This window comes from Suncus etruscus, chromosome 1 (genome assembly GCF_024139225.1).
Source record: "Suncus etruscus isolate mSunEtr1 chromosome 1, mSunEtr1.pri.cur, whole genome shotgun sequence".
NCBI lineage: Eukaryota > Metazoa > Chordata > Mammalia > Eulipotyphla > Soricidae > Suncus > Suncus etruscus.
The window spans coordinates 191,186,683-191,202,360 of record NC_064848.1 but is presented as its reverse complement, the minus strand read 5'-3'; the positions used below and the strand labels follow the sequence as shown (position 1 = coordinate 191,202,360).

At 46.4% G+C, this 15,678-nt stretch overlaps 1 protein-coding gene across 1 annotated transcript in view; it reads left to right on the top strand.

Annotated features, from left to right (window-relative positions):
• Positions 1 to 15,678, top strand: part of LSM12 (LSM12 homolog) — a 40,472-nt gene that overhangs the window by 21,841 nt on the left and 2,953 nt on the right. Inside the window, exon 3 of the mRNA XM_049781389.1 lies at positions 13,158 to 13,267. Within this exon, the coding sequence (XP_049637346.1) occupies positions 13,158 to 13,267 (110 nt within the window). The remainder of the gene's footprint in view (positions 1 to 13,157; positions 13,268 to 15,678) is intronic.

Here is a 15,678-nt window from a genome sequence, read left to right as displayed (position 1 = left end):
TGAAAGGCAAATGCCCTACCTCCATGCTATCTCTCCGGCCCCTAATTTAAAATTTTTTATGGGTGCTAGAACTACTCACACCAAGTAGCAAAAATTATGCTTCCAAAATCTTTCTATAGGAGGGTAGAAGGCATAAAACAAAAATGTGTGTGTGTGTGTGTGTGTGTGTGTGTGTGTGTGTGTGTGTGTGTGTGTGTGTGTGTGCGCGCGCGCGCGCTACTTTTGACTCTGCTTCGAGAGGGGGACTACCATCTGGTGCTGAGGCTCATTCACACTTAGCCTTCTGATTGTGAAGCATGTGCTCCAGCCTTTTGACCCTTCCATCTCTCTAGCCTCTGGATGCTGTTGATGGTGCATGCAGAGCAATCTGTGTGCCGCTCATAAAAAGACCTTACAACCCACTCCCATTACTAGAAATTAAATGTAGGGCCATTCACATGAGAGGAATGCTTTCCACCCCTGAATCACAACCAGCCTGGTTCCTGATTTTGCAATATTTTTCATTATAGCTCAAAGTACTTAGAATATCCTGACAATTCAGTGTACAAAACTTACATGGCACATCAGAAATTCTTGGTTTAGGGGATGGAGAGAGAGATATAGTACAGCAGCAGGGCACTTGCCTTCCAGGAGGCCAATATGGGTTCAGTCTGTCACTCTATGTCGTCCCCTAAGAATCTCCAGGAGTGGTCCCTAGACATACTAGGAGTAGCCGGGGTGGGGTAGGGGAACTAAAAAAAAAAAAAAAATGAAAGAAAGAAATTGTTGGGTCAAGGGAGCACTAATACTGGTCTAAAATGTATTCTGTTTTTGTTTTTGGGTCACACCCAGCTGCGCTCAGGGGGTTACTCCTGGCTTTCTGCTCAGAAATCACTCCTGGCCGGTTTGGGAGACTAAATGGGATGCCAGGGATCAAACCTGGTCAGCCACGTGCAAGTCAAACACCCTCCCTATTGTGCTATAGCTCTAGCTCCTAAAATGCATTTTCTGTTTTCACATTTTTTCCTAAACGCATTTTTTTTTTTTTGGTTTGGGTTTTGGGTCACACCTGACAGCACTCAGGGGTTCCTCCTGGCTCTACGCTCAGAAATCGCCCCCAGCAGGTATGGGGGATCATATGGGATGCCGGGACTTCTGCTAGGAAGGCAAATACCTTACCTCCATTATATTTCGGTGGCCCCTTTTTTCTTTTTGGGTCACACCTGGCAGTACTCAGGGGTTACTCCTGGCTCTAGGTTCAGAAATCACTCCTGGCAGGCTCAGGGGACCATATGGGATGCTGGGATTTGAACCACCGTCCGCATGCAAGGCAAACGCCCTTCCGCTGTGCTATCTCTCCAGCCCCTTCCTAAACGCATTTCTGTAGTTTACCTTTAACAAACAAAATAAAGATTGTCTTTGAAGTTTAGGTAAGACTGAACCTTTTTCAGAAAAGAAGAGGCCTTCACCATACTGCAGACAGTGTTCTTTCTCTTGTTTGTTTTTGTTTTGGGATATAGCCTGCAGGCAGTGCTGGGGTTACTCTTGGCTCTGCTCAAAAATTGCTCCTAGTAGGCTCAGGGGACCATAAGGGATGCTGGGGATCTAACCCTGGTCTGTAATGTGCAGGGCAAAGGTCCAACCCACTGCTTATCACTCCAGCCCTACGTAGTGGTGTTCTATATTGAGGGACATCCTTGGAAGAGCTCATTGATGAGAAGAGAAGGTGATTGTGAGTCTTCAAATTCTTTTTTTTTTTTTTGGTTTTTGGGCCACACCCGGCGTTGCTCAGGGGTTTCTCCTGGCTGTCTGCTGAGAAATAGCTCCTGGCAGGCACGGGGGACCATATGGGACACCGGGATTCGAACCAACCACTTTGGTCCTGGATCGGCTGTTTGCAAGGCAAATGCCGCTGTGCTATCTCTCCGGGCCCGAGTCTTCAAATTCTAAGCTACCTCCTTTTTGTTTTGTTTTGTTTTGTTTTTGGGTCACACTTGGCATCTCTAAGCTACCTCCTTTTTGTTTTGTTTTGTTTTGTTTTTGGGTCACACTTGGCATCACTGAGGGGTTACTCTTGGCTCCACACTCAGAAATCGCTCCTGGCATGCTCAGGGGACCATATGGGATGCCGGGATTCGAACCAATGACCTTCTGCATGAAAGGCAAACACCTTTACCTCCATGCTATCTCTCCAGCCCCTAAGCTACCTCCTTTTTAAAATAGCCACTGCACAAAGTAGTGGTAGGTGGGATATGGGATACATGGTGCTGTGGGTCAAATTCAGGGCATTTATTTATTTATTTATTTATTTATTTATTTATTTATTTATTTTTAGGGTCATACCTGGCTGCACTCAGCAGTTACTCCTAGCTCTACTCTCAGAAATTACTTTTTTTATTTGTTTGTTTTGGGGCCATACTCAGTAGCGCTTGGGTTACTCCTGGCTCTGCGCTCAGAAATTGCTCCTGGTTTGGGGGACCATATGGGACATCTCGGATTGAACTCAGGTTCGTCCTGAGTCAGTCACATGCAAGGCAAACACCCTACCCCTGTGCTCTGGCCCTCAGAAATACTTCTGGCAGGCTTAGGACCATATGGGATGCCAGGGATCAAACCTGGGTTGGCTGTGTGCAAGGGAAACACCCTACCCTCTGTGCTATCACTCTGGACAGGGACTTGTATATGCTAGAATTATTCTTTACCATTTGAGCAGCTTCTACAGTCTAAGATTTTCATCCCCTTTTAAAAACTACATTTGGGCCAGAGAGATAACAAAGTGGTAGGGTATTTACCTTGTACACACACAGGATGGACCCGGGTTCGATTCCTGGCATTCCATAATGGTCCCCCGAGGATGCAAGGAGTGATTTCTGAGTGCAGAGCCAGAAGTAACCCCTGAGCACTGCTGAGTAGCCCCAAAACAGCAACAAAACCTATTTTTTTTTTTTTGGGGGCGGTGTTCAGGAGTGACTCCTGGCTGTCTGCTCAGAAATAGCTCCTGGCAGGCACGGGGGACCATATGGGACAGCAGGATTCGAACCAACCACCTTTGGTCCTGGATCGGCTGCTTGCAAGGCAAACGCCACTGTGCTATCTCTCCGGGCCCTTGGACAAGTTCCTTCCTTCCTTCCTTCCTTCCTTCCTTCCTTCCTTCCTTCCTTCCTTCCTTCCTTCCTTCCTTCCTTCCTTCCTTCCTTCCTTCCTTCCTTCCTTCCTCCCTCCCTCCCTCCCTCCCTCCCTCCTTCCCTCCCTCCTTCCTTCCTTCCTTCCTTCCTTCCTTCCTTCCTTCCTGTTTTTGGGTCACACCCGGCAGTGCTCAGGGGTTATTCCTGGCTCCAGCTCAGAAATTGCTCCTGGCAGGCACCGGGGACCATATGGGACGGCGGAATTCCAACCGATGACCTCCTGCATGAAAGGCAAATGCCTTACCTCCATGCTATCTCTCTGGCCCCTTGGATAAGTTTCTTAATAGTTATATCTAAACTTTCCACATCCCAAGTATGAATTATAGGTTTAGCTCGTAGTTCATAAAATGAAGTTACAGGAACAGGCATGACTCTTAGGGTAATAGTGGTTCTCAGAGGTCCTCTTCAGCCTCCAGGCCGTACAAGCAGTTAAGGGACTGCAGCTGTAGTGCCCAGACACAGGACATATCGAGAGTCAGTAGGTCACACCCAGCAGGTTCCATTCTGGCCTCTGCTTCTCTTGCTGTATCAGCTGTCACAGCCTGTTAAAAATTTGCAGTAGGAATCCCTCCGAATGCTCCCACTGCACCTGTGCTTCCCGGGTCTAGGGTGTAGAAATAAATCAGCCAAGTTGGTGGCTAGATACCACGATGTGGAGCACAGGGCTTTACTTGGATTTTGTTTTTGTTGTGGCTGCTTCTTTCTCTGTCACTCACCAAGTGTCAGAAGACATGGATGTGGAGGGCTGTGATGTTGATTATCAGGTTACTGGCTCAGTGACTAGAAGCTTTAACTTTTTTTGGGGGGGGGGATAGATTAGGGGTGGGTGGCGATGGTACTCATACCTAGTGTTGCTCAGAGCTTAATAATGCTTCTAGGCTCAAGAATCACTCCTGGCAGCCTTGGTGATGTGGTGATGGGGATCGAACCTGCATCAGATCCCTGTAAGGCAAATGCCATACCCGCTGTACTATCACTTCCACCCTAACTATTGATGTGTCTTGGCATTGAGTTAATGTACTTTTGTTGTGATTTGGGGGACACATCTGGCAATGTTCGAGGGTTACTCATGGCTCTTCAGTTTCTCCTGGAAGTGCTCGTGGGACCATATGGGTTGCTAGGAATCAAACTCGGGTCTCTTGTATGCAAGAAGAGCCCTACCCACTGTACCATCACCCCAGCCCCTAAGCCTTAATTAACTATGTGTCTTGGCACTGAGTTCATGTACTTTTCTCTGCTGTTCATATCAGTCTGTAATAAACAGTTATAGGAAGAGCACTGGATAGTAGGCAAGGGAGGATCTTCACTGGCAGGCAGGCTTGTAGTCAGGTAAGCACTTTTATTCTGCAGTCCTTTCAGTCACAACATATAAGCATCAGCAACTGATATTTTTAAGTTTATGCCTCTTGGTTTATGAGAACATACTGTCTGCTTAAAGCCTTTAGTAGTCATTGAGATTTTAACCAGTATTTCAGTTTTTTGTTTGCTTTGTATTTTGTGGTACCAGGAATCAGCCCAGGACTTGGTGCATACAAGTATTTTACTGCTGTACCATTTTTCCCCTGTCTGATACTTCAGGGTTTTTTTGTTTGTTTTGTTTTTGGGCCACATCTGGCTGCGTTTTGGGGTTACTCCTGGCAGGCGTGGGGGACCATATGGAATGCTGGGAATCGAACCCAGGTTCGGCTACCTGCAAGGCAAACACCCTACCATTGTGTATCTCTCCGGCCCCTAATACTTCAGTTTCCATTGGAAGAAGTCAGCAGCTAGTATGTTTGCATTGAAGTTGGTTATAATGAGCAGAACACTTGCCTTGTTTGAAGTCCTGGGCTCAGTCCCTGGCACCACAAAGAATAGAAAAGAAAATGAACATATTGTTGTGGTAATCTGTGAATTTCAGAAAACTGTGATTCTAGTGGGCCTTCCAGAATAAAGTGGTATACCCTACACCCCCTGAGTGCAGCTTTTCTGGTTTCCTCTGGCAGTTTGATTCTAATCCATAGACTCACTAACTTAGGCATGCATTTATAGACACATAGCAATTTATAAAAATGTGAGACAGTGAATTCTAGATGAATCTAGCAACTTTTTTGTTGGTTTGTTTTTGGGCCACACCTGGTGGTGCTCGGGTTACTCCTGGCTCTGCTCAGAAATCGCTCTCAACAGGCTTGGGGACCATATGGGATGCCAAGGATCAAACCCAGGTTTGGCTGCATGCAAAGCAAATGCCCTACTTAGCATACTATTGCTTATCCCATTTAACCCCAGTTTTGAAGAGCAGTGACATTTGTGGGTTGTGTGGGCATAATCATTCTCTTGCCTACCAGAGTCCTCAGGGAGAGATTGGCCCCATCTGGACAACTTCCTGGCAAAAGCAGAACTCTGTTCCTGAATATCAGATTTAAGTATTTTTCATTTTGCCTTAAAAATACAATCTCAGGGGCTGGAGCAATAGCATAGCGGTAAGGCATTTGCCTTGTACATGGCCAACACAGGACGGACCCAGTTCGAATCCCGGCATCCCATATCGTCCCCTGAGCACTGCTAGGTGGGACCCAAAAATCAAAACAACAAAAAAATACAATCTCAAAATTGACAGCTGGAGGTTTCAGATTTTAGGTGGGTCCAGTTTACTCAACCCCAACTGAAGAAAAAGTAGAGTAGTCATGGCCAGGGCTCAAAAGGACCAGAGTACACATCTCAAATGCACAGGGCCTTGAGTTCGATAGATCTCTGTCCACCCCACCCCCACCCTCCTTTCAGTCATACCTGTCCCTGTTTCTACACTCAAGAATCACTCCTGGAGGTATTTGAGGGATTGTTTGATGGATCATATGTGAAACCTGGAATCTAATCTGGGTTAGTTGCATGTAAGGCAAACATCCTATACTGAGTTATTACTCCAGCCCCTTATGTTCAATCTCTGCACCAGGAGATAGCCTTGGTAGTTCCCAGCACTGTTGGGTTTTGTCTTACCTCTCCTCCAAAAAACAAAACAAAGTCATGGGGCCAAGGGATATAGATAAAGGGTTTAGGTTCATGCCTTCCTCTCCATCACTTGGAGTTCCCTGAACACTAGGATAGCCCTGGTGGGCCCCAGTGTTCCAGGGCTCAAATCAACACCTCCTCTAGTATTGACCCACTGGCCTGGTTATCACTGGGAGTAGTCCTGGGCCCCCTGAGCACTGCTTGGGAGCCCCCCCCCCCCAAAAAAAAAATCAGACAGTAGTTGAGGTTATGGAGCAACTTGAAATATAGTCAGTTTAAGCTGGTTTCTAAAGACTTCTAAGGCTCTTTCTTTCACATAATTTATTATTTGAGATTTGTTTGCCCTGAGGTTGAAATGGAGAATTAACTATTTCTATCTCCCTGCTTTTAGAGCCTTCAGAAGAGAGCGCACAGCCAGTATTTGGTGGGGAGGAAGAGGGACTAAGGCTATATTTTGAAATGATTGTTCTCGAGCCATTGTGTCACTGTTACTTAGATTATTCCAAACAAAGTAATCATTTCTGGCTGAGATTTATAGCCATTTTATTCTGCCTCTGGGATAGATTCTAAAGTGCCTTCTCAGGCCTTTTATCTTCCTCTTCTACTAATTTATCAGCTTCAGTCCTAAACATTCATGTGGATGTCTAGTTTTTTCTGAGCTAATTTTTTTCTCTCACTGAATGGATGATATTTAGCCCATTTTTAGGTGCCAAGGAGATTTCATTCTGAGCATCCAGACTGGGGACTATAAGCACTGCTGTACTCAGGAGGTGCTCCTGGTGTACCAGACTGACCTTGAGCCTCTGCCTTGCCAGGCATGTATTCAGCCCACTGATCTATCTCTCTTGGCAACAAACCAAATGTCCAAAAACACAGAAATAAAGTAGCTGTGAAACACATACACAACAGAATACTATGCAGCTTTAAGAAAAGGTGACATGGGGCCGGAGCAAGCTTTTGCCTGGCACTAATGACTGACCCAGACTAATTCAGGTTCGATCACCAATATCCCTTATAGTCTCTTGTGCCTGCCAGGAATAATCCCTAGTGCCACCAGGTGTGGCCCCAAAACAAATTACTTTTTTTTTTTTTTTTTGGAGTGCTGCTAACTGTATCTCTCCATGTCCTTGGACCATGTGAGAAGGGAACTGGCTTCAAATCATTGGTTTCAAATGAGGTTGGCCTTGCTTCCCTCTTTAACCTAGGACAGTGGTCTCAAACTCATTTTACCTGGGGGCCGCCGGAGGCAAAGTCGGGGTGATCCTTGAGTGCAAAGTCAGTAGTAAGCCTTGAACATTGGGGGGTGTGACCCAAACAACTAAAACAAAACAAAACAAAACAAAATTCCTCTATGGCAGGGCCACAAAATGTTGTACGGAGGTCCGAGTTTGAGATCTCTGACCTAGGAAGACCTTGTATATGATTGAGCCCTTTTGTGCTCACATCTTCTTGGTCTTTGGGGCTGAGGCAAGGAAGAGGGACCTGCTTCCCCATAACCAGTTGAATTGAAGACTTTGTGTACTTCGTAGTCAAACCTAAGTCTTTTTTTGTTTTTTTTTCTTTTTTTTTTTTTTTTTTTTATTTTTGGGTCACACTCGGCGGCGCTCAGGGGTTACTCCTGGCTCAGAAATTGCTCTTGGCAGGCTTGGGGGACCATATGGGATGCCGGGATTTGAACCACCGACCTTCTGCATGCAAGGCAAATGCCTTATCTCCATGCTATCTCTCCGGCCCCTAAACCTAAGTCTTAATACACTTGGACACATTGTTTGTTTTTCCCCTGGAGTAGTATATTTGGTTCTTTCCTGAAGGTTACTGAGGAATTACAGCATCTTTGTACTTGGGAACCTGCTGAAGGTGTGCTCTTTTTTATGTCTGGGCACACATGTATTCACATCTATGTTTGTGCCTGTGTCTGTATGTTTGTGGCTGTAGTGTGCTGCATGTAGCATTGGTTTGCTGTTTGTGTCATTGCTCTAATCATTAGCTTGACTTTTAGGTCTGTTCTCTGCCTTTTCTTTTTTTTTTTTTTTTTTTTTTTTTTTTTTTTTTTTTTTTTTGGTTTTTGGGCCACACCCGTTTGACGCTCAGGGGTTACTCCTGGCTATGTGCTCAGAAATCGCCCCTGGCTTGGGGGGACCATATGGGACGCCGGGGGATCGAACCGCGGTCCGTTCCTTGGTAGCGCTTACAAGGCAGACACCTTATCTCTAGCGCCACCTTCCCGGCCCTGCCTTTTCTTTTGAATTAACTCATTATCCAGCGTATTTACCTTTTAATTTTTGGGAGGGGGCATACTTGGCGGTTCTCACGGGCTACTCTGTAATGTATCTTCGCTGTTTTTTTCCATCCTTAATTATTTGATTCAACAACACCTGGCAGTGCTCAGGGGTTACTCCTGGCTCTGCACTCAGTGTGCTATGTGGTTCAAAGGGAGGGGTCCCTGATGTGATTTTTTTTTTGTTTTTTTTGTTTTTTGGGTCACACTCAGCAGCGCTCAGGGGTTATTCCTGGCTCCATGCTCAGAAATCGCCCCTGGCAGGCACAAGGAACCATACGGGATGCTGGGATTGGAACCACTGTCCTGCATGGAAAGCAAATGCCCTACCTCCATGCTATCTCTCCGGCTCATGGGCTACTCTTATTTTTGTGGGTTTTTTGTTTGTTTGTTTGTTTGTTTGTTTTTGGGTCACACCGGCAGCGCTCAGGGGTTACTCCTGGCTCTATGCTCAGAAATTGCTCCTGGCAGGCTCGGGGGACCACATGGGATGCTGGGATTCAAATCACCATCCTTCTGCATGCAAGGCAAACACCCTACCTCCATGCTATCTCTCCAGCCCCACATGGGCTATTCTTGACTGTGCTCAGAAATTACCTCTGGCAGGTTTGGGGACCATCAGGGATGCCAGATATTAAACCTAGGTTGGCTGCGTGGAAGGTAAACACCTTACCTGAGGTGCTATTGCTCCAGCTCTCGGTGTATTCACTTTATATTATCATTTATCATTATTATTATTATTTATATTTCATTACTATACTAATTTGTATTTGGAGTTCTAGAAACCAGCAGTGAGCAGTACTTTAGATAATATGACTACAGTACTGTTAAATTTATGGAATTGGTGTACAAAGTTACTGTCTTCATCACTATCCTTGTCATCTGCAATTCAGTATTTATTCTTCTTCATTTTTTCCACTGCTTGGTAATCAGTTTGGTAATCTAAGGCCAAGGGTTTTTTTTGTGGGTTGATACAGTATATTATCTTGTTTTTTGTCTCTATTTCATAGATGAGGGAGGTCATCTGGTATTTGTCCTTATCCCTCTCACTGACTTTGCTTAACTTGGTATTCTCCAGTTTTGTCCAATCTGCAGTGAAATGGGTGTCATCTTTTGTTTTATTTTGGGGCCATACCTGGTGGCATTCAGGGGTTACTCCTGGCTCTGCCCTCAGAAATCTCTTCTGGCAGGCTCAAGGGACCATAGAGGATGCTGGAGATCAAACCTGGGTCTGTCCTGGGTTGGCCACTAGTGCAAGGCAAACACCCTACCTGCTGTGCTATTGCTTCGGCCCCATGTCTTTTCTTTTTTCAAAATATTCTAAAGACTTTATTAATTGATTGATTGGTTTAAAACTTAATTGATCGATTGCTTGATTGGTTTTGGACACCCAGCGGCACTCGGGTTATTTCTGGCTCTGCACTCAGGAATCACTCTTGGCAGGCTCAGGGAACCATATGGATGCCAGAGATCGAATCTGGGTTAGCCGTGTGCAAGGCAAATGCCCGACCACTGTGCTATCTCTCTGGCCTCTCTCAAAGTTTTTTTTTTTTTTTTTTTTTTTTGTGGTTTTTGGGTCACACCCGGCAGTGCGCAGGGGTTATTTCTGGCTCCACGCTCAGAAATTGTCCTGGCAGGCACAGAGGACCATATGGGGTGCCGGGATTCGAACTGATGACCTCCTGCATGAAAGGCAAACGCCTTACCTCCATGCTATCTCTCCGGCCCCTCTCAAAGTTTTTTTAATCACTTTATGATTGCTCCAGTAGAAGGCAGTGAAAGAAGAGACTTGAAGGAGAACCCAGACCGTTCTTTTCTTTCTTTTTTTTGGTTTTAATCCTAGATTTTATTCAATGACTCATATAAAACATTCCCGATGAATTAATCTTAATTTTCACTTCCTCCTCTTCTTCATGGTTAATTTTGAATAGTGCAACTTGGAGACGGTTGTTTGCAACCAATCACAATGACTGTCTTCAGATTTTGTTTTGTTGATATTTTAAAATTTTTTTGAGGGGCCGGAGAGATAGCATAGCAGTACGGCATTTGCCTTAGATGCAGAAGAACGGTGGTTGGAAACCTGGCATCCCATAATGCTCCCCCGAGCCTGCCAGGAGCGATTTCTGAGTGTAGAGCTAGGAGTAACCACTGAGCACTGCCAGGTGTAACCCAAAAACAAAACAAAGGGCCTGGAGAGATAGCACAGAGGCGTTTGCCTTGCAAGCAACTGATCCAGGACCAAAGGGGTTGTTTCGAATCCCAGTGTCCCATATGGTCCCTCGTGCCTGCCAGGAGCTATTTCTGAGCAGACAGACAGGAGTAACCCCTGAGCACCACCGGGTGTGGCCCAAAAAACAAAACAAAATTTTTTTTTTGAGGTTGGAGAAAGAGCACAGGGTTTAGGTGCTTGTCATGCGTGCAGTGGACCCTGGTTTGATCACTGCATCTCATGGTTTCCCAGTGACCCTAAGCACAGAGCCAGTGAACAATAACTGATATATTCCAAACTACCTTCTCCCAAAAGAAGGAAATCCTTCCACAAAAAGGCACCTTAAAAGAAGCAATGCTGGGGCTGGAGAGAGAGCATGGAGGTAAAACATTTGCCTTTCATGCAGAAGGTTGGTGGTTCGAATCCCAACATCCCATATGGTCCCCGAGCGCTGCTGGGTGTGACCCAAAAACAAAAACAAAAAAAGAAGCAATGCTCCTGCTTCTTTCTCTGTTCAGTAAAGCCGCTCTTTACCAGTATTTCAGTCTTTCTGGTTTTCTTTGCTTCTCTTCTGAAGAAAATGCTTCAAGTGGTATCCTAGAAGATTATTCCTACAGAATATGTATAATCAAGCATAGGTTTCTTTTTTTATATTTTTTTCTTTTTTGGTTTTGGGCTACACACAGAGGCGCTCAGGGTTAGTCCTGGCTCTGAAATCACTCCTGGCTGGTTTAGGGGACCATATGGGATACTGGGGAATCAAAGCTGGGTCTGCCGCTTGCAAGGCAAATGCCCTACCCACTGTGCTATCACTCCAGCCTGTACCATGGGTTTCTGAACTCTTCCCCCCCCTTTTCTCTTTTGTCCTTGATCATAATTTTTTGTGATTGGATGAACTTTGCAGAGACAAAGAGCACTCGAGGGTCAGGAGGTACCAGCTCATTTCTTAGTTGTTTGGTGCTGGAACCTAGGGCCTCAGACGAAGTGTACATTCTGCCACTGAGCCACCCCCAGCCCTTTTTTCTTTTCTTTCTTTGAGCCACACCCAGCGGCTCTCAGGGGTTCTTCTTGGCTCTGCGCTCAGAAATCGCTCCTGGCAGGCTTGGGGAACCATATAGGATACCGGTGGGGCTCATCCTGGGTTGTCTGCTTGCAAGGCAAATGCCCTACCACTGTATAATCACTTTGGTCCCCCCCTTGTTTTTTATTTTTGGGTTACACCCAGCAGTGCTCAGGGGTTACTCCTGGCTTTACACTCTGAAATCTCTCCTGGCAGGCTTGGGGAACTATATGGGATGCCGGGATTCGAACCACCGTCCTTCTGCATGCAAGGCAAATGCCTTACCTGCGTGTTATCTCTCTGGCCCCAGGCCCCCCTCCCTTATTTTTAGAGAGCAGAACGACTCTTCATCCAAGGGAAAGATGGGCATTGCCCATGGTTGGTCTGCCAGAGTCTAGATCCCCTGTGAAAACACAGGAAATGCTTCTGTAAGTGAAGGTCTCTTTCTTGGAGCAAGGTTTGAACCACACCCAGTGGAACTTCAGGCAGCTCCCAGCTCAGCACTCCCTTAAGGGGTCATGCTACACCGGGAATACTCCCAGGCATCCTATGTGCAAAACTCCTCCAGCTCCTTATGCAGTGTTAAGGTCTTTGGAGCCTCAGATTCTGGCCTATAAAGTTGTAGATACTAATTTCTAACCCCCTGAGGTGCTAGCACAGTAGCTGAATTAAAATAATTTTCTCTTTTAATAGAAACATGTGGGCACTGGGAGATAGTGTAGCAGTAGGGCACTTACCTTGCATGATACCGACATGAGTCCAGTCCCCAGCATCTCTCTCACTCGAGCTCTTTTAGGAATGATTCTTGAATACAGACCCAGGAGCAACCCTTGGCCTCACTGGTTGTGGCCCAAAACAAACAGCAAGAATTGTATGTGTTACTTTTTTTTTTTTTGTGGTTTTTGGGTCTCACCCGGCAGTGCTCAGGGGTTATTCCTGGCTCCAGGCTCAGAAATTGCTCCTGGCAGGCACAGGGGACCATATGGGACGCCGGGATTCGAACTGATGACCTCCTGCATGAAAGGCAAACGCCTTACCTCCATGCTATCTCTCCGGCCCCGTATGTGTTACTTTTGACGTTTACTCATTCTGTCCAAGTAGACATGCCCCTACCCCCCTGCATTGACTCTACTGTTTCCTTCCTAGCTGCCATTTATTATGGTCTTGTTACCTGGTTTGTATTTTTGTCTCAGGGTCTTTCCTCTCTGCCCACTTTAGAACTGTATCTCTAGCTTCATCACAGTGAGTGTCTGGTCATATTAGGCACGCATTTAGTATTAGAAGAAAGGAATATTTGCCAACAATTGCTGCAAGTTTGGTTATATATTGTGTGTGTTTGGTTTGGTTTATGGTCTCTACTTAGCCCATTCTTTTCTAGTCTCCTGACCTGAGCCTAGGGCCTGACTGTTGAGAAATGCAAGTGTTTGTCGTTCTGAGTCTGTTTTCTTCCTGCCCTAGCTTGCCAGCAAAGCACGAACAGAGAAGGAGGAGAAGCTGAGCCAGGCCTATGCAATCAGCGCTGGGGTCTCCCTAGAGGGCCAGCAGCTCTTCCAGACCATTCACAAAACGTGAGTTGGGGAAGCAAAGGGGCTTCATTTCAGGCTGGTACAGCTTGGCTCTTGGCTGGTGGCTTATTTTGGGGGTAGTAGATCTGAAAATCCCCCCCTCCCCCGAAACTGGGCAGGATTTGGAGGATAACTTGACATCCTTGGATGCTGATGCTCATTGCCTTTTCATATGAAAGAATGTATAGCTGTGGATAAGTTGTTATCCTTGCACTTTAGATTTTTCATCCATAAGACTCAGTGGAGGCCCTGGGGGGGGGGCTCAGAGACAGAGTGCTCATTTCACATGAGTAAGTCCATGGCACCCCGAAAACAGTTGCAACCAGAAAGCAAACAAGTGTGGGATTTACTTACCTCAAAGGTTCTATAATTTAAATGAGTGACTTCTTTCTTTCTTTCGCCTTTGTTGTTTGGTACTTCTTCCTAAAAGCTGCTGTGATTATAAAGGGAAAGCTTGTCTGTCTTACTCCACTGGGATGAACATGGGAATTAGGGAGAGCAGAAGGCCACTTATTACCACTTCCTAAAAGACATTTTTGTCACAGCAGAAGTCATTTGACTCTCCCCTGGCTTCCCTAGCTGCTGAAAAACTGTAACACTTGACACTACTCCTCCACCCCCTCCCCTGCGCCTTCTGTTACCCTATTTAACCACCTGGGTCTGGTGCACAGATGGCAGCTGGCATCAGAGCTGTTTGAGGCCATGGTGTGAGTATCTGAACACTTACAGGTATGTGAAGGAACTCTCAGTAACATCAGCTGCCCGGGCTTCCCGAGTGTGAACTGCACTGGATTTTCCCCTCCTGGCAAGTGCCCAGCTGTCTGATAATTGAGAGGGGCCATGCGAGGAGCTGCTTCCATGATGGAAGAAGAGTCTGCTCTCTGGTTTACCTTTTCTTTTCTTCCCTTTTTATGGGAAAGGGGCGGATGTTGGGGTCATACCCAGCTATGCTTGGTTTATTCTTTTTTTTTTTTTTGTTTTTTGTTTTTTGTTTTTGGGCCACACCCGGCAGTGCTCAGGGGTTATTCCTGGCTGTCTGCTCAGAAATAGCTCCTGGCAGGCACGGGGGACCATATGGGACACCGGAATTCGAACCAACCACCTTTGGTCCTGGATTGGCTGCTTGCAAGGCAAACACCGCTGTGCTATCTCTCCGGGCCCAGCTTGGTTTATTCTTGGCTTATTTTTTTTGTTTGTTTTTGTTTTTTGGGCCATACATCGTGACGCTCAGGGGTTACTCCTGGCTATATGCTCAGAAATTGTCGGGGCCAGAGAGATAGCACAGCAGCGTTTGCCTTGCAAGCAGCCGATCCAGGACCTAAGGTGGTTGGTTCGAATACCGGCGTCCTGTATGGTCCCCCGTGCCTACCAGGAGCTATTTCTGAGCAGTTATCCAGGAGTAACCCCTGAGCAATGCCGGGTGTGGCCCCCCCAAAAAACAGGGCCCGGAGAGATAGCACAGCGGTGTTTGCCTTGCAAGCAGCCAATCCAGGACCAAAGGTGGTTGGTTCGAATCCCGGTGTCCCATATGGTCCCCTGTGCCTGCCAGGAGCTATTTCTGAGCAGACAGCCAGGAGTAACCCCTGAGCACCGCCGGGTGTGGCCCAAAACAAACAAACAAAAAGAAATCGCCCCTGCTGTGGTGGACCATATAGGACGGGGGGGGGGGGGGGGGGGGGATATCGAACCACGGTCTGTCTTAGGCTAGCACGGGCAAGGCAAACGCCTTACCCCTTGCACCACTGCTCTGGTCTCTATTTTTGGTTTTTTACTCCTGGTGAAGCTTGGGGAGACCATATGGTTACTGGCGATTGACTTTGGATCAGCTGTATGCAAGGCTCTATACCTCTCTGGTCCTTGTGTGTGCACTGGAAAAAATTTGCCAGGCCCTAGGGATATAGCTCAGTAGTAGAATACTTGCATTGAAAAATCAAAAGTACAGGATCAGGGAACTAGCTTAAAAGGACTAGATACAGTGGTCCTCAAACTATGGCCCACGGGCCACATATTGTATTTGTATTTATTTTGTTTCTTCATTGCAAAATAAGATATATGCAGTGTGCATAAGAATTCGTTCATAAGTTTTGTTTTTACTATAGTCAGACCCTCCAATGGTCTGAGGGACAGTGAACTGGCCCCCTGTTTAAAAAGTTTGAGGACCCCTGGATTAGAACATGGGGGCCAGAGAGAGAGCATGGAGGTAAGCATTTGTCTTGCATGCAGAAGGACGGTGATTCAAATCCTGGCATCCCATATGGTCCCCCAAGCCTGCCAGGAGTGATTTCTGAGCATAGAGCCAGGAGTAATCCCTGAGCACTGCCAGGTGTGACCCTAAACCAAAAAAAAGGGGGGGACTAGAACATATACTTTGCCAGGAGTAACCCCTTTGAACTGCTGGATATGACCCAAATTTT